A 20181-nucleotide genomic window follows, 5' to 3' on the forward strand; every position below is an offset into this window, starting at 1 on the left:
ACATACACAGGACAGATTAGACAAAATCTAAATAAAATTAAGCACTAAGTTATGCAAAGAAACTTAATCTGCTTCTTCAAAACTGAAGCACAACTGGAAAGATATCTCAGACAAACACTGAGATTTGATGCGCTCTTTCCTTTGCTTACCCACAGCCTTCCTCGACTGTGACTCTCACTCTCTTGTAAGAAGCTTTGGACAGTGTAAAGGAGAAATGCCGAAACTAAGACCAGTCTTGGGGTGCCATTCTAATGCTAATTTCTCATATAGCAGGCCTTCCATCACTTCTGGTTGCATAATGATATCGCCTCAAATTGTTCTGAAATTTATCAGCTCCTGAAAGCATGCAATAGTAACGCAATATTCCTGAGCATAAAACTTACACTGCTTGGGAAACACCAGTAATACAGAAAGCACATTTCTTGGCACCATCTACATACATCAAGTTTATCCATTGCTTTGTTCATGCTATCTTAAGGAATTTTTTAAAGAACTTGAAGACTTTTTCTCTGCCGTCAAGTTTCTCTTAGCTGTGGTTCCCTGGATTCTAAATGGTCACCTAATGCTCCTTAACAGAGACTGTAATTGCCAAATTCAATCTTCTGGAATAATAATGGTAAAACCTTCTCTGTATATAGTAAAAATTGTTTTCAGAAGCTGGTCAAGTAGTTGGAATGAATTCCAGAAGTAACTAAGTACGGTTTATTGGTTTATCACTTGTGGTTTCAACACATTCTGCTGCAAAAGCTAAGCACACTTCTGTTTTTTTTGCCTTTCTCTAATGCAAATATAAGCAATATGAATCTTCAAAAAGATTAAAAAAAAAAAAAACAAACAACAAAACAGATGAAAACAAAACACTAAAAGTAAAGTGAAACAAAACAAACAAACAAACAATCTTAATGAAATGAGACAAAACCAAATGTCCTTATCAGACACACAACTCCACACTATGAGGTTCTCCTTGGAAGGAGAAGACCAATTTCTGACAATCACTAGTCAGCACAGAATCACAGAATTGTAGGGGTTGGAAGGGACCTCAAGAGATCATTGGGTCCAATCCCCCTGCCAAAGCAGGTTCCCTAGAACATGTTGCCCAGGTAGGTGCCCAGATGGGCCTTGAATATCTCCAGAGAAGGAGACTCCACAACCTCCCTGAGCAGCCTGTTCCAGTGCTCTGTCACTGTCACTGTGAAGTTCTTTTGCACGTTGGTGTGGAACTTCGTGTATTTCATTTTGTGGCCACTGCCCCTTGTCCTATGACAAAAACAAAGAAACAAAATGTTTCTTTATGTGTTACTGGTAGGTGATACGATACAGTGAGAAGGACATTGTAAGAACTTCCATACAGCAGAGAGACTTCATTGACTGTGATTTGTGTCACTGGTGACTAATGAAGAGTCACCATGCTTATAAACACATCATGATGATGAACAGATTACAGGAGTGGTAGGTGCATCTTTTAGTTACTGGTTAGCTTTCATGAAAATGGTAGGGAAGCAAAAATAACAGTTACTCCAGTTTTCTCCTCCATGCAAGAGTAATTAAGAAGGTGCTGAGAAAAGGACAGTGTTCATGACTGGAAAGATTTCATTTAGCTCAGTGAATAACGTTTTCAAAAGTACTTATATGTTCCAGGCTTTTGCATCTTCCTACAGTGTCTTTACTCCATGTAATACAGCTTGCTACCAAGACCCTGGAGCTAGTGACTAATGAGCTAGATCCTACATCACCTTATTGAGAAGCCGGATTAATTAGTGCAGCCATAACACATACCACCAAGGTTTCTGGTTTCTGGGATCAGTGCTAATATGGCACTGGTTGTGATATATAAATGTACTGTCTCTTGGAGCTTCCTTGCAGTGCTCTCTCACAGTGCGTAGGCATGCCTTCAAGCACTAAGACTCCTAACACTGAATGAAACTCAGGTTCCTACAGGTATGTAAGTTGCTTTTGAAAATAAGATGTAGGCACCTCTGAAAAAAGTTATGTCAGAGATCAAAAATCTCGGCAGAGATCCAGGCAAGCCAACTACAGATCTGAAGTGTGAAGCTTGGTACTCACAAGCTTCACTTGCGAAGCTTCACAATTATCCTTTCCTTGTTACATCTAACTGGAGACTAACTGGAGACTTGTTACATCTAACTGGAGAGCTGTGATCCAGTATGGCTCCAGTATGTGTTTTACAGTAAGGAAAAGTTCCATGTTATTCTTAAATAATAGTCTTTCCCTTGCAGTTCCTATTTGCAACTTATCAGCTCTTGTCCTGGTGTCTTCTTTTTTGGTAAGGGGAAGGGGGAGAGCGGGGAAGAGGGGAATTGTAATCTCCTCTGCTTTAAGAATTTTTAATTCAGTTCAGCAGCTGGCATGAACTACTTCATCCTAATATTATTATTATTATTATTTTTTTTTGCAGCTTTGGAGGAAAGTGGTGGTGTTTCTACTTTAAAGTTGGAGTCTTTGTCCAAGCAGGTTACCAGATGATAATACCGTTTCTGCAACATTTTTGCAATCATTTTCTGATCCTTTTTTTCACTGTCCTTTTTTCCTTCCTGTGAGAAGGCTAGTTTCCCTCCATTAAGTATAGTGGCACCACGGTGGTTCAGAATTTCTTTTTGTTATGAGGGATTAATTGAGTATCACTTTTCCGCATTGCAGATGGTAACTGTTTTTTGTTCCACAAGTGTTTTTAAAAATGTGGATATCCAAAATTTATTAGTGACCACTGCCCATAATAGACAGAACAGTTGAGCTGGCTCTTGCCTTACTCTCTCTACCTGTCTATTTCAGTGATATTACCAAGTTGCATGAACCTGAGACTTTGGTTCATAGATTTTTATATTTATGCCACTGTGGCTAAAACTGAGGTTAGACAAACTCAACAGTAAAATAAAGACACAGTCAGCAGAAGTATGTTAAAAGAATTATTTGTCTTTTGATTCAAATTCACATGGGAGGTAATTAAACAAACAGCCTCCTTGATGTTTAGCTGTGGGGAGGGGAAACCAATGGAAAAAAATATCTTCCCTTACAACTGATCTTTGCTCATAATATGTGCCCTTTTCTTCCTGCAAACAGCCAAGCTATGTGTATTCATCTCCATGAAACTTTGAGTGTAAAAACAGAGAATAAGACTACACCCAGCAGAAATGTAATAAATTAATATGAAGGTCTGTAAAAACAGATTCTCCTGGCAATGGGTTTCCCAATAAATGTTCTTAAATGTTATTATAAATGTTCTTAAAGTATTATAATCCCCTTCCCTAGCCATTCCCTCAAATTCGCCTCTTTTATTATCTCAGGCTTGTCATGAAATTTCCTTAATACATACCAATCTGATACCACCTATTCAGATTTCTGTCAATCTTCGCTTTGGGAAGACATTGTTAGCAGCCACCATTTAAACAATTATTGTTTAGCTTTTTGTGAGTACTATTAGATGTTGTGAGAGCTAAAATAGTGCTTAACATGTATTACAGTTGTGTAGCTGAAACAGATGTGGCCATGATAACCACTGTTAAGAGAAAAGGCTGATGGACATAGCACACCTGGAGAATAGTATGAATTAAACATATTCAGAAAAACTTTGGGAAGTGTTACTCATTACATGGCTTTGGGCCTCCTAGAACTTCTGGAAAGAATTGAAAACCAAAACCAAAACCAAACATCATCCTACTTTAAGTCCTATAGGGAGTCTCACCTTGCATTCCCATTGAGAGCTGCCAATTTAGTTGGTTAGCATAAAAAAAAGACTAGGTCACATGTCTGTGTATAATCTACGTTCTTGGAGAGGACTACTAATTTTGTACTAGTGTTTACACTACTTTGCATAGCTCTTTATATTGACTTGCAGCTGTCAAGAGATCCTTGCATCTGTGGTTCATTAACACTGGAAGTTTTAGAAGTAGCTTTTCATATGCATAGACTCTTTTGCTTTTCATAGCATACTCTACCAGCAAGAAAAAGGAAGAACAATTGTAGTGTTGAACAACAGGGTAAAAAAAAAAAAAAAAAAAAAAAAAAAAAAAAAAGGAAAAAAAAAAGCAATGTATAACAACGAGGTAAGAGAAGCAATGTGTTCGTTCCTTTGCTTGTATGTATACACAAAATTATACTATTGTCACTAAATATGTACTTCAAAGTGATTTAGCAGAAACAGTGTAAATTCTGTAAACGTACAAACCTCAATATCAGAATATGTTACTTTGATTTTTGGTGAAACCTGCTCATAATCAGCTGAAATAAAACTGAAACAAGAACTTAAAAAAAAAAAATCTCAAATCAGTCTCCACTGTTTTTTTCTCATCAGCTTAACTAAATTGGATTAAAATACTACTTCAGATTTAAAAAATATTTTGCATTGGAGATGAGATAGCCCCACTTCAGTATCACCAGAATAGAAGAAAAAAAGCTGAAATCACCATTTACCACACGATTTTGTAATCAGCTCACTCTTCAAAAGAAGGCAATGGCCTTGTATGTGGGAATGGATTGCTCCTAGCACCATGGCCTGCCATATACTTTCCAGATTGTGACCTCAACCACTTTAACTAAGGCAAGACAGCTGCTACACTTAGGACTGTAGATTCAGTTTGTAGGTAATTCTTACCATGAAAAAAAAAAGTTACAGAAAATTGTGAAAGTAATACGATCTATGTGTACATATGTAATAGTTGGCAAGACAGAATTTCCCTTCTGAATGAGAGATACTTTAGTGCTTTCCAAGCTAGTCCACAATGGGGACAATGCTATTTTTCAAAATCCTATTCCTTGTTTTTATTGCACATGACATATTGCATTGTACAGTAAAGTATGTGGTGACGAGAAATTCCCTGCTTATTTAATTGTGATCCTTCAATGGATTTGAAAGGAGGTGCTTTATTTCCATTTCTTTAATTTACTAGTTCTTTAGCTGATGATTTTATTAACCCTTGTGTTTGAGAACTGATGCTTAACAAAAAAAAGAAGACAAAAAGGCCCTTGGCAGTATTGTGAAGGCCTGGAACTGAATAATGCACTTTAATAATGAGGGATAGAGCTATGGCTTTTGCTGATGGCTGTGACCGGTTCTGTGACCTGATTATGTCGCAGAGTGTCAGCAGCTGAGACACTACAAAAGGGAGCGCATCCCATCAAATCTATCTCCATTGTAATCACTCGCACTGCTGAGAGGCTTGTTAGGAGCAGGGAATCCATCAGGCCTCATTAGCACCGTTTACCATCAAGAAGCTCAAAGAGCAAATGTGTACCTTCTCATCAGAATAACGAGAACCAAAGTACTCCTATTATCTAATTGGACCAACAATACCCCTTTCTCCATTTACTTTTCTGAGCTACTTGTGGATTACAACTCTCAAAAATTAGTTATTTTTGTTAATTGCTAGGGGGAAGCTGTGTCCAAGTATTTTCATACGCAGAAGGTTTTCATACCTCAGTAGTAAGCCATAGGCACAGTGAAGGCTGAGTTCCTTCAAAGGCATTCTTAGATTATATTGATATCACCCCAATTAAATTCTCATATGCGCTATACAATTACACCATGCGTATACTGCTTTCCTATTAACCTACCAGAAAATACAATATATTCTTCTCTTTAACCACAAGACAATTCACATTGCCAACAGCTCTTATCATGCTATTTTTTTTTTAGTCTTTAAGTTAAAATTGGTACTTTGTAATTGCTGAATTAGAATTATTATTTTTTTACCCTAATAAAAAACTCACACCTTTCTAAAAATGAAATTGAACTTAGTCAGCCTTGGTTAAAATGTATTTGATTCTGCTGATATCAAGAGACTTACATGAATGTGACTAATGACAATTTAGTTCCATGTTTTAGTCAAGTAGAAAACTTGCTGGCAGGTAGCATTTACAGTAACTATCAGCCATGTTTCCATATTTTCGCAGTTCATCTCCTTACACAGAAGCTAAAGAGAACAGCTAAAGTAAACATGTCATGTACTTAATAGATAGTAAAACATTAAAACCTCTTAATATTTTATTTCATTTGCAGAGAAAAAAAAGAAAAAAGAGTTTCTGGTTCCTATATCTCTAAAGATGCCAAGTACAGAAATGGAACTGGGATCCTCCTATAAGGGCAGGCTGAAGCTGAACGGGTGGACAGCTTCACTTTGAAATCAGTATCAATTGACAGGGTAGAATAGAGCATTTCTGCTACTCTTGCCTTTAAATTTAAGATATAAAAGTCCAGTCCTGCAAATGCTTCCTGGAAAGTGCTGAGGGCAAACAGAATGTAAGCAGCGTTACATGGGCCAATAGCTCTTCATAATATGCCTCTGAAAATGAAAATTTGATTTAGAGTCCTCTACCTGTACTATATCAAATTAATCAGGTGATCTAGACGTATTATTCCAATGGATTAGATCTCTTTGCTACAGTGGTCTTGGGGAGCTCCAGTATTACAGTTCATATTGCCATTCAAAGGAAAAAATAATCATACCTTCACTGTGAAATCAATAATTAATAACAAATATGCTATACAAATATTTGTTAATATATATAATTTTGCTATTTGGATTGTAAGGACTCCTAGACTACTGGGAATTAAGGCCATATGTCATTTAAAAGATCATTTCCCTAAATTTTCCAGAGGATCTTGGATTTGACCTACAGCTTCATGTCTCCTGGGATTACTGATCACCATATATTTAGTCAGACAGATGGACATTTACAAGCCTTGACTTCCTATAGAAGACAATATAACAGCATATAACAACAAAGATTGCACATAGGAACAGTCTGGTAAGTCATCCAGCCTTGTATTTTCAAGAGGGATTTCCGGGTGTCACACCTGTGATTCTTTGAAGGAGGCAATTTTCAAATGTCAGATTCTTAACATATCATGGAAATACAGCTCCTTAACAAGTCCTAGTAGATCATTAAAAAATGGAGGCATCCCAATTCACTTACACTCCCAATTTTGAAGAAAAATACCTTTCAGTTCTTGTTTAGTTGCTACGTTTTTAAGTTTGTTTGTTTGTTCGTGTGGTTTTCATTTGTAGGGAATGTAAAAATATGGCTTTATGCTGAATATTGTAATATTATTGTAAAAATAGGGTTTTATGTTGCACAGTTAATATTTATATATACTGCAGTGAGGTCTCCAGTACTGAGTCAAGGAACATTTGTAAAAACAGCTTATAAAAATATAACCCCTTTTAAAAAGAGCTAGGCAGACAGATTCTGTAATTTTATCCTACAATAGAGGAAGATTCTTCCTTTGTCTTCTCTTTATCTGCAACCTGTGGAATTGTAGGACTTCATGTTTTATGTAGAATAAGCAAGACTCAGTCTGACTGAATTTGTAACTTGATTTCATGTAGGATTTTTTCTTTTTAAGCATTCAATGAGTGTCCATACTTCATGTTGCATACTTCATGTTGCATACTATGTTTTCTGTGGAGAACACATAAGGGAAAAACTGCTGAACTACTAGTCTGGGTTTGTATCTTCAGCTCTTACAATGCACATTGGTGCCAAGTGCCTCATATGAGAGGTGATTGTGAACCACTTCTGGAGCACAGACAGAGACAAGCAGGCTTCTGAGTTGGAGCTGATCTGACTATGAGTTATAGGCATTATAACCAACTTTTCTTTCAAACCAATACCCCATCCCTCCAGAAATCTTAATAGGCTTTTGAGAGCCTCCATTTAAAGCTGGCTGCATAAAATGATCCTTTGATGAAAAGGGATTGAAACAAGGGTTAAAGTAGACATTGAAAGGTTATTGTAGAGGGCACATTGTTCATACAATCCTCCTTTAATATGTGTGGTGTGCACCTGCGATAAGATGATTCATTAGATAAGGCCTCACTTTGACAAGCTCCATCGTTCAACCCTCGGGGTAGTGATGGAACAATTCTGCACCCACCCAGTAAATATAACAAGGTCAGCATTTTTTTTTCCCTGGGACTTGGAAGGGGATAGTAAAGCTCAGGATGCATCTTCGTTTATGTATTATGTCAAAAAAGAGGGTGGATTCTATAACATGCTGTCTTTTATTTTTAATGGGCCCAAACGGAAAATGTAGCCTCTGTTCCAATTAAATAATATGATGATAGAAAATTATTGGAAAAAACATATTCTTCATGCTTTTTTTCCTTCCACAGTAAATAGTGAGAGTAGAAACTAACCTTTCATATATTACACTAGCTGCATCATTGCAATAAATGTTTACAGGGCCTAACATCCACATAAGCACTGCTGGTATTACTGTACACCTAATTTGTAAGATATAGAATAATGACATACCAATTACTCAGCTACCTGGTCCAGTTTTAAGTTATATTCACAGATCTGTTACAATGTCTTTATGTGAAAAAAGTATTTGTGTTAATTTAATTTCTGGTACCTGGAATAAAGAATGACAGTGGCCACAATATGAAAGCTACTTAAGAACGTTGCATCAATGGAGTTATTTACTTATATGAATTCAGATACATATCTTTCTGCAACATATTAAGACCAAAACTGAAATACTTCAGAACAATTAAACACCTCCCAAATGCAGGTGGTACACACTTTCACATAGTATTTACACAATATGCACAATTTATCTTTTAGATACACTCTAAACCTTGTTCAAATTTCTGTTTGAAAAATTCTAGAACAAACGTTTCTCCTAAATTTGCATTACAGACTGGCATATTCATAGCAAATTGTTTAATTTAATTAACCAGCAAACAAGTAAGCCACCCAGTTAAATCCATCATGGATACTTCATTATGATTTAATTGATGTTTCTTTACTGAAAATATTTAATACCTGTCTGTCATTAGGCCTACATAAATAGAAGAAGAAAGCTGGTACATTTGTTAAGAATCACAAGGTTACTGGGCTTTTAAATAACCATATTGTCGCACTATTATGATGTTTTCTAAAGGCTGGATTTAAAAACAAACAAACAAACCCAATCCTTTTCTGTTTTGAAAAAGCTTTTTCTAACAGCTCCTAACTTCTTTCCAGTTCTTAGACTTTCCATTTCTTACCTTGTCTAGTAAATTAATATTTATTTATCTTCAATATGTGCACTTTTATATTGCTGTCATACAAGTGGAATTCATTTTTTCCCCCCAAGATCAGCCTGCCATCAGAATTCACTGTTATCTCCATCTTCTACTCACCTGTCCTTGTGCATTAGTGACGAGTTGACCTGTGACCCCCTGAAGACTGGAGAGGGCATTGCCAAAGGCCTGGGAGCTTGCTATTGAGCCCATGGCTGCTGCTGCTGCAGCCGCTGCTGCTTGACTTGCTAGTGGATTATTAACCAGCTGAAAAAAAGAAAGAAAAATCATGGTGAAACCTCTGATAAACACAGAAACAGAGTGCTAATTGGATAACGTACAGGTGATTGTGCTTACATGGGGACAAAAAAAACTTGTGTACTTCAAAAGATTAAGCAGTTTTGAGATGTTATGATGTTTTTGTCTCTTTGACAATGAATGCTTTAAAAAAAAAGACATTCCATGTTGATATTGAAGAACAAAACTCTCTTTTATTTTTGTGCATTTTTCCAAATTTTCTCGAGTTATGCCTATTGTATTCCTTTAGATTCAACAATCTAATGCTACAAGTGTAGCAGCTTAATCCTGCTGTTAACAGCAATCACTGAAAAAATAGCATTTGATTTGAAGGTGAGTAGAATGTTTGCCTGGTAATTTTCAAAACAGAGACCAACCAATGACTCCAGAAATGAAAAACAACAACAACAAACTAAAAACATTTCCTTTTAATTTATATAACTAAAGATCTGGTCTCAATGTCTAGGTAAATCCCAGCATGGCACTCAACCCTGTGATAAAGTTCAGTATAAATCAGCTACAAATTCAAAAATGTCTATTTCCATTTGCAAAATCTACAAGGAAGATACTAAGCAAACTACTGTTTCTCAATTGCAAATGATTAATTACAAGACTGAAAAAAGTTTTCAGAAAGTGAGCTGTAATGCCCTCTTAGTCTCTTCTACCTGGGTGTTCTATATAAAGCACAGAGCACACTCATGGCTTTCACCTTACTGAAAAGCCATTCAGGTGGTGCTAGGAATACCAGGGAGGTACACTCATATCAGCACTTGGGTTTATCAGATGTGACAGGTGTACTCCCCTGTTGGAATGAAACATCCTCTGGGAAATGGCTCATTTACTGGATCATTCTAAGGTTTATATTTCCCCATCCTTTTCTGAGAATTTTGAACCAAGTACACAGGGATTACCAAAAAAAACAAACAAAAACACTGGGAGACATCACCCCTGACACCAATCAGAGAAACTGAATTCAACAGGCTGAAAATATAGCAAAGAGTGGGTTTGCTCCCTAAGAATCGTTGTATTTTAGCAGAGCTTGCAAATGCACAATAGTGGAGTAAAGTAGGCAGAAGTTTAATGGGGAAATAGTGGAGTAAAGTAGATAGATGTTTAATGGGGAAAAAAGTATTGGGACAGCAAAGGCTCTTTTTCTTAAGCTGATGTGAAAACACACAAACTAACTCAGGAAAACTTGACATTTGAGCTCAAATTAAAAGAATTTCTGAGTCTTAACATGAAAAGAAAACTTACAATCCTATAGAAATGGAGAGTCACAGACACCAGCAAGGGATGTGCTCTAAGACAAGCTCTGCTTCAAAATAGGCTATAAAAAATTAATCAGCGATTAGTAGATGTTTTAAGCATGTTACAGATATGAGTAGTGTGTATGTTATAGATGTTTAGAAGCCCATCAGTAGAAGATGTCAGATATGGTTATAATGTATGCTTATAAGAAACCTACTTGTCTGTTGGACATTATGAAATCTACAACAATTGATTGGTCATACATTAAAACATCTATTAATCATTCATTACCCCTTCATGAAGTATTTATAAATGGAACCTTGATATAAAGTGTTGCCTAAAGGGGTGCCTCGGGCACATCTAATCCCTCTAGAAATTGTAAAGTAAATAACTAAATAAAGATTAGTAGGAACTCTAGACAGAAAAGATGACTTTGTTGGAGAAAATATTTTGATTTGGAAAAAAAATGCTATGTTGTGCTCCAAAACCAGCCTGCTTCACTCCATGGCAAGAAAACCAAGCAGGAATAAAGCACAAAGGGGAAAACTGTAATGACTGTTTGATTAGCAGTCTTGATGAGATTTGAAAAGACCAGAGATGGGTGCAATGACCAAGGCAAAGCTCAGTCCCTGAATGTAGAGTGTAGGCAATTGCACTGACTGCACAGGGTGTGAGCCCAAATGTAGGTGAATGCACTCCTCAGTGACTTGGGTGGTGTTGTCTGAGCACAGCAGTGTAATGCCAGATAACAGAATAGATAAACTATTCATTCTGCTGTTCAAAACAGTGAAATTTCTTTATTGCACAAACTAGAAGTTGGTAAACTTTGCCTCCTCTATACCAGTTCATGGCCATCAGTGGGACTTGGAGTAACCAGTGTTACTAGCTGTAAATGCTTGGAGAAGAAAGTGGCAGCAGCCAGATTATAGGACTTTCAGAAAAGGCTGTCTTGTTAGGCACCCACAAATTACTGCACCTATGATCCTGCAGGATTTGACGGTAGGTATAAATAATAATCTTTGCATGGTTATCTAACATCAGCTAATACACTGGCGGCTATAGTTTAAGGCTTCCGTAGCATATAGGAACAGTTATTTGGGATCATAAGCAAGCTTGTAGGTAAACTACAAAGGGTTAAAGCCTGTTAAAAATCAGACATCATCTCCTAGAATCTTCTTTCCATTTTTCTTGTTCCAGTTTTCAAAAACTGTACATTTTCAAATACAACAATAAAATTTAATTACAACAAACCCTGGAGACACTCAGGATTGCTTTTAGTTGCATCACAGAGATAAGCTACTTATTAAAAATGATGGCAGAGGCTATGATATGCATAGGTACCCTGGGTAGTACTATATTCCAGGAAAAATCACAGTGAATGGGCCAACTAACAGGGTAAGAGACTTCCAAACGCATATAAAAACATCCCTATCTATTCATAAGTCTGATTAAAAAGAGAAGGTACATTTTTATTTGAGTGCTTTGGGAAGCTGTTGACTGCAAGTTATGCTCTACTAAACTGGCCCCTTCTATATCAAGAACAAATTGGGTATGGAGAAATCCACCTCATTTCATTACATCTGGACCTCAGGATAACTTCTGACATATTGTATCTTGCTCTTCTTTTAAATATAACATCTCTGACTTGAGAGGTTTATGCCATTTCTTAATGCAGGTTGGATCCCTAAGAACATTTGCTTTAAATATTAGAACTATATTATGAAAGATCTCACAAAGAATCTTCCCATTTTGTTTCTGTATTTAAATAATGGTTCATTTGGAAGGCTGAGACCTTCAGAGCTGTCAATTCCAGTGCCCAAATTTCTGCCCCCAACCATAACAACAGGTAATAGTGATCTTAGTTTAAAGTGACAGGTCAGCCTTCTCGAGGATGCCTCTGCTAATGACAAGATTATTTGGAGAAGCAAACTTTATGATGAAGAATCTCGTAATAACGAGAGTAGCTTCAGTACATTTTTCTGACTTCCCAAAGCTGAACGTTTGAAGGAAAGTCGTTCTGCTCTACCTCAGCATTAAACAGAAGCCATTCCACTGCTCACACAAATAAACTACCTCACACAAATGAACTCACACAAATAAAACTACCCTGGACGTAACGACAGGGGAATGAAAGAGGTGCTACTTTAAAGATCCTAAAACTGATATGTGATGTGAGAGTTCTTAGGTTTAAGAAATAGTCTTCTAAAAGCAAAATATCAACAGAAGTGTAGTGGAGTCGATGTAAGCAGCTTCTTGAATGCCACAAGTAATTTTTTTCTCCTTCTTTTTTATTTTCTTCCTATTTCTCTCTCCCCCCCCCCCCCCTTTTTTTTTTTTTTTCCTCCAAAGCCAACCAACTTAGTATCTTGGTAAAATTACTGTGAGAAACTGAAAAACTGTCCTGCATTGTTGAATACAACGTTGGACTTGATAGCCTAGGCAGCAATTTTACATTTCTCTTTAGAGGGCTTATCCTACTGAACTTTCATTCCATTCATTTGGCAAGCAAAGAATCAGTTTCACTCATTACAGTATCACTCATTCAACAAATGTAGAGAGAAAAAAACAAATGGTTTTTGGAATGAAAAGCCAAAACATTTCAGAATACCAGAGTAACACATGAGAAAGACAGACTATAACCTGAAAGGTAAGATCACTTTATGTAGTGCCAGTTTAAGAATAAAGTTATATGTTGTGGGTTTTCTAAAGGATGTTTATGAGAGCCTAAGAGTGAAGATATGCTATCTGAATGTGGTAACAGAGAAGGGAGAGACATATTGTGGAATAACAGCAGGTATAACTTAATTTTACAAAAAGTATCTGTGTTTTTCAGGAAGGCTTTTAAAATTCTGATATTTCTGGATACCTCTTAGTGATGAAATTAGTATAGAAAACCAGTATATTTGACTGGGGACTGATAGAACCTCCATTTAGCACTGGAACAGGCTGCCCAGGGAGGTTGTGGAGTCTCCTGCTCTGGAGATGTTCAAGGCCCATCTGGATGCCTACCTGGGCAGCCTGCTCTAAGGAACCTGCTTTGGCAGGGGGTTGGACATGATGATCTTTCAAGGTCCCTTCCTACCCCTACAATTGTGTGATTCTGTGATTTCTTATATTCTCAGACAACCCTTTCTGTAGGAAGCTTCACTCAAGATCAGCTACATTTACCTAAACCAATGTTCTTCAAGGGACAGAAAAACTCTAATTTAAATACACCTTAGAAGTTGAGAAGAATTTATCAATGGCTTTCAATCAGAAACACATGACAATTTTCTTTTCTATTCAGACTATGTGAAAAATGAATTTTTATTAGCATTGCACTTGCTTTTACATGAACCCTTACCTAAGAACCTAAGTGAATTTTATCTGTTTAGATTATGAGAAGAACTACACATTACAATCTAGTGGGTTTTATTCCCATTTTTTTTCACAGCAGCTTGTGAGACAGATTCAGCAGTCATTTGGACTTAAGAAGACTGTTTCAAAATGGGCATAGGCTTCTGAGGGTGCCAACTTTCACAGAATCACAGAATCATCTAGGTTGGAAGAGACCTCCAAGATCACCTAGTCCAGCCTCTTACCTAACTAACAAGTTCTCCACTAAACCATATCACCATATCCTAAGCTCTACATCTAAACGTCTTTTGAAGACCTCCAGGGATGGTGACTCAACCACTTCCCTGGGCAGCCTATTCCAATACCTAACAACCCTTTTGGTAAAGAAGTTCTTCCTAATATCCAAACTAAACCTCCCCTGGCACAATTTAATTTTGTTACTGTGCTTGGCATTACCATCTGTGTTGTGTGTAGGTGTCAGGGTTTCAGTAGTGAGGGAGCTGCAGAAGAGGAGTGGAAGAAGAGGAAAACATGAGGGAACACCAAGCTCAGAGGAAGCAGGAGGTGGAGGTGCTCCACAGTGGGGCAGGTCTCTACCTGCAGGAGCACTGCTGTCCTTGGAGGACTCCATGCTGGAGCAGATGGATATTTCATAATGGCATCTGCAGCCTTTGGAGAGCATATGCCAGAGCAGCAGGAAAGTGTGAAGAGGAAGGAGCAGCAGTTATGGACTGACCATAACCTCTCATCCCCCTTCACTGCTGGGGTAGAATAAAAGGAGTCAGGAGTGAAGGAATATTGTTGAACCTGGAAGAGGGGGAAGGAAAGTTGTTGCTTTATTGTTTGCCTTTTTGTTTCTCAGTCTATTTTAAATGAAACAAATTATTTTTCCACAAGTTGAGTCTGTTTTGTCCATTACAGTAATTGGTAAGCAGTCTCCCTTTCTCTATCTTGAGCCATAAGCTTTCTCATCTTATTTTTCACCCTCATCCCACGGAGGTAATGAGTGAGCAGTGGGGTGGGCCCAGGCTAACCTACCTGTATCCCCTTCCAGTCACTGCACACTATATCTAATAACAAGAGTACAGAAATATCTTCAACACCTTGAAGGTGTAGAAGCAGACCATTCCAACCTCAATGCCCCTATACTTGGTTACTAAACATGAATGAGTTGATGTGAGTACATTTTTCCTGGAAGTCCCTAGTGGCTCTTCTGGTAAATTCATTGCATTGCATTGATATTATATTCCTAATTGCTGGTTATATTCCTAATTCTTTTCAATATGCATGTATACCTTGTACCAATTGATTGCTCCCTAGACCTACATTACATCTCAAAATTACCAAAAGAATTAAAAAAAAAAAAAAGACACTGGAAAGAGTGCTTCAGCTTAATCCTGGGAAAACATCTAGATGTGACAGGGATAACTGGCAAGTAAATACTTAGAACAATCAACAGTAAGAAGACCACTTAGCCTTTATATAGAATTTTGCAGCTAAATTTTTCAACTATGGGTGCTTGAGTTCTGCATGCTTAATTTATCTTTAGTTCTTAAGCAAAAGTAAGTCATATTTTCAAGAAATTTGTGAGGACGCAGATCCCAAGAAATGAAAGCAAAAATCATTCAGATGATGTAACATTGAAAGTAACATAAGCAACATAAAATAAAGTGAGTTAGCTTTATATATAAGTATACTATGGTCAAACACTTTGGGGACTCTGTACATTTCAGATTACAGTAAGAGAATTATTATTATTATTATTATTATTATTATTTTGACCCTCCCACCAACTTTCTGTTTAGTTTATATAATAGGATAATTACAACATTTAGCTTTTGTAAATGAACATGGTCAAATGTCCAATAAAATGTCTGTCATTGAGCTTAATCATGTATAACTCTTTGAAAATATGCCCCAGCAGGCAAATGTTTGAAGCAAATCCCAAATTAGAAGAAAATATATCTGTCAACAATTGTTATTTCTAGCGTTGGGATACAATCAGCTTATATCCCATACTATAAAACGTAGTTATAATAACCAGACCCATATGATAGTGTGTGAATGTTTCAGAACTGCACAGGTCTACATTTGCAAATGCTTGCAGATGGTTAGAGTTCTAAATAGTTTGCTTAGACAGACATTTTAGTATACATACATATATCAGATATTTATGTGTCAAATACAGTGTACAGACAAGGATTCTGAAATATCTGAAAGCACTGACTGCCAGGGACACTTAAAATATCTGGTTCTCACAGATACTTAATGTGCTCATTATATACATTTATTGTGGCTGAGCTATTTGCTGTCTAAATCTATGCTGAATTTTCTATCAGCAATAAGTACTGATAGCAGTAACACTGATGCAACATGACTTGATTCAATGCAAAGTGACGCGACCTGAGGTGATGGGAAGCACACAGCACTCATGTGTACCCTGATATGGCATGGAGAGAGGAGGATGCACAAAATTTCTCACAGTATTGTGTCAACAAGCTGGTCAAATTGGAACCAGTCTAAAAAACTGCAATAAAAATTTACACTATCAAAAAAGACATATTTTTAAGAGAGACATGGCAAAGCAAATGAAAAGCAGACTTCATTCCCAGATCTCCAGGAACAAACTACTGGCAACATGAATAATGAAGAAGATATTAGGACAGAGTCAAGGAGTGAGTGGAAACCACCCTAGCCATTTTCATTCCTGCTCCATTAGTGATGGAGAGAAAAGAGATGAAAGGGATCCTGTTTGGGTCTAATCCCATGAGATAAAGGAAGTGGAAGGTGTCATCATGTCTGAGCTTATGTCTTTTATGTTTAAGAGAAGAGGAGAAAAAATAGCATGTATGTACAGAAAGGCAACTAAGATATTAGAAATATTGTAAATATATATAACTATAAAGAGCAGCTGACTCCTTTAGCAATTGGTCAGTACTTGGAGACTACCCACAGACCCAGTTCTGTGGGTTTCCAGGTGTCACATTTAGCACTTTCATTTACAAGTACAAAATATTCCTGATCCATACCAGCTGACACACACTGTTCCAGATTTAAATTATCAGTCATCTTCACCAAGTATGGCAAGCTGCCAATATATTTAAGCTCTCTGTAAAACATTTATAATTGTATATTTTGTACATCACGTAAACATGCAGTAAATATAAGGAATTTACTTTATCTGGCTTGATGAAATTTTACAACAGTAGTAACCATAAATTGTATCGGTGGTCATGATAGAGGAAAGAGTATTTAAAAAAAAAAATCTGAATTCTCTAATTTTCTGAAGTAGTTCCCATGTGTGACAAGGATGAAAGCAAAGAGCATCTCCTAAACTTTCTGAAAAGGGTTGCAACTCAGCTCATTTCAGGTTGATTAGTTCTTCGGTTCCTGCGTTTGTCTATTTTAGAATGATTTATCTGGTTTCTGAAAGATGCTTTCCCCACAAGAAAAATGGTTACTTCAGGGCTCCCTTGCTGCTAAAAAAAATGAACTCTTATCAAACGGAAATTGCCATCTGTCTTCTTGGATAAGAGCCCAGCACTTGGGTCTCAGTGATCTAGCCTCTGTAGAAAGTGTATCAACCGTGAGACACCACAAATTAATCTCCTTAATCTAAAACATTTATTTGCCTTTAATTTGGATGTGTGAATGGCACGTGCACATGTAAATGTGACTATTAGCATATATAAAGGATAACAAACCTATAAAAGTTAAAAATGCCCTGTGAGGTCACACCATGAAAATATGAGACTTCACATTGTGTATTTGAGAAAACCTTTCTGAAAATCTTGTTTTACAATACAATATACAATCATGGCACACATGACTGGAATGGTTTATTTGAATATTCATTTAAAAAACACACTTTTAGGTGCAGACTTCCTCTTTTGCCTTTTGAAGAATAAATCCTACTTAATACTTAGGGACGCATTTCTGACTGAGAACTTATAAAGGCTTCTTTAAAAATTCCAAGCCAGGTGCTCTGCAAAGACCCTCATTTTTGAAGCAGGAAATACATCAGGATTCGTTCATTTATTTATAATGCAATAACATCACTGAAAAGGTCTGTTTCCATGTAAGGCAAGTGCTTACAGTGAAGATTCACTGACTTGAATGTAAGCAAGATCAGATCTCTAAGTAGAATGACGTGGCATATTTTTCTGTTCGCTGCTTTCTGCTCTCGACTTGGCCTTACTAGATTCATCAATCTGACAAAAAGTTGTGTCTGAGTGCATTGCAAAGGTTGCTGGCAAAGATACAGATCAGTCCAAAATCCAGATCTGATTCTGAATCCACGCATCTAGAAAGTGGGAAGGATTTAATCCTCTGCAGTAACATCAGTTCACCCCAGTCAAAATGACTGTAACACTATAATTGGTGCCATGTGTTTGAGAAGTTCTCTCTCTATTTTTCAGGTTTGTGTGGAGGATATATGAGCTTTCAAGTCAGTTGAGAAACTGATTTTTAATTAGACATTTGAGTTTTGAAGAAATCTCAGTATACAAAGTGAGATTTGAGAAGTGTGAACAAAGTTGAAAGAAGTGTTTCCTTTGAAAACCTTGAAGACAAAATCACAGTTCTAATAAAGTCAGTATAAGAGGTGAGTGATAGCCACTAAAACCAAGTAACCTAATTGGAAGTCTGTGTGAGAGGAGCAGGCATGCAAAAAATGGATGCTAAGCAGGACATTGTTAATGTTTTTCTTCTTGCAGTATTTTAGTATTTTATCACAGTTCAGAATGTCCAGTGATGGACTAAGAATGTGACTTCATTCAACTGCCTTCTGTCTGTTTGTCCATGGGGGAGTTACTGCTGCTACTCCTTTCTAAAGACAGAGCAAGGACCACTTCTGAACCTCTGCTCCCCCTTCACGTGTGTGAAGGCAACAGCATGAGGTGAATGTATTGCCACTCAGATGCTAGCAACCTTCTGCCACATTCACCTTTGGAAGGGCTTAATTTGACTGTAAATGTAAGAAGCCACCAGCTGACACAGGACAGAATACGGGTTAAAAAACATTGTTCTACATACATACACACATTGTTCTGTTTCTCATGAATAGTCCTGCTGTGTACATAGAGCTACGTGTACCCTGGTAACAGCCACGTATTTAACATGACAAAAACTGTGCCCTTAATGTACCTCCTACAGAAAAAGAAAGGCAGAAGGGTTAATAGTGAAATGCAGCCACATTTGAGACATTTCCACATTCCCTCCCAGGCACTTCCATCTGATTCAGTGTCAGCAAGAATCCTACTCCCCAGCTGAGCTCCAAGCCCTGCCTTAGAAGCAGCGCTGCCAGAACATGCTCATGTGTGCTGAGTGGGGCTGGGCTGAGCTCAGCTGCAACTGGGGGATTCCAGGTTTAATTTTGTCAATGTTCTCCTGAGAGGTGCAGAGAACTCATTTACCAGTTATATGAGTTATTTTAAAATTACTGTTTGCCTTGAAAGCTTAATCTCCCTCCCGCCCCCCACGTCTCCAATCCACCTTGTCCCACCTTTCTATGTTAAGACTCGTGTTGTGTTTCTTTTCTTTTTTTTTTGTTGTTGTTGTTTGCTTCTGTAGTTTTCTGTGTGTTTGTGTTATGCATGTGTCCCTTTTACACCATGCTAGACCTTCCCTCTGCTTTTACTTATTTCATTTTTTTTCTCTGATCTCTTGTCTCCAGTCTCAGCCACTTTGTTTAAGTCACTCTGGGTCTGGTCACAATAGTTTTTCCATATGGGAGTTCGTGCAGAGCTGCAAAAGCAGCCCTAAATCTACTGCATCTGTAATGCTGCCATATTAATTCCTAATCAATTTCAAAGCTGTATTTGAAACTCATATATTTCACCTCAGCAAAATCAAAATAACATCAAGTTGCCAACAGCAAATGAAACTTGGAAATATAATTAAAAACATATAGGCTAGCAATGTATTGTTTCTGAGGTCTTTGCAATTGCCACGGTGCTAGGCACTATAAATTGATGGCAAGAGGGTATATGAAACTGAGATCCTCTTATAACAAAAGCATAGCTCCATATTGCTTGAGGTAACAGAAGAACTGCTGGTAGCTGAATGTGAGTGATGACTGCAAGTATAAACTGAGGATTTTTTTTTTTTTTGCTGCAAGGATCAATTCCAAATTGGTTAAAATCTAAGGCTGAGATTCTGCAAGGACTGGTTGAAGTTAGACTGCAAGCAAGTCCTAACACAATCCTGAGCGACCTCAAGAGTGTGTGTTAGCATGTTCTTGTGACTGTGATCTGTGTGCTTCAGATACAAAGATGGG

General features: G+C 37.2%; 1 protein-coding gene across 5 annotated transcripts in view; it reads right to left on the bottom strand.

Annotated features, from left to right (window-relative positions):
• POU6F2 (POU class 6 homeobox 2) overlaps positions 1-20181 on the bottom strand; it is a 312647-nt gene that overhangs the window by 50462 nt on the left and 242004 nt on the right. For all 5 annotated transcript variants that reach the window (XM_068674957.1, XM_068674958.1, XM_068674956.1 and 2 more), the window contains one exon: positions 9144-9290. In XM_068674957.1, the coding sequence (XP_068531058.1) occupies positions 9144-9290 (147 nt within the window). The remainder of the gene's footprint in view (positions 1-9143; positions 9291-20181) is intronic.

Source organism: Anas acuta, chromosome 2 (genome assembly GCF_963932015.1).
Source record: "Anas acuta chromosome 2, bAnaAcu1.1, whole genome shotgun sequence".
In the NCBI taxonomy this organism is placed as follows: Eukaryota; Metazoa; Chordata; class Aves; order Anseriformes; family Anatidae; genus Anas; species Anas acuta.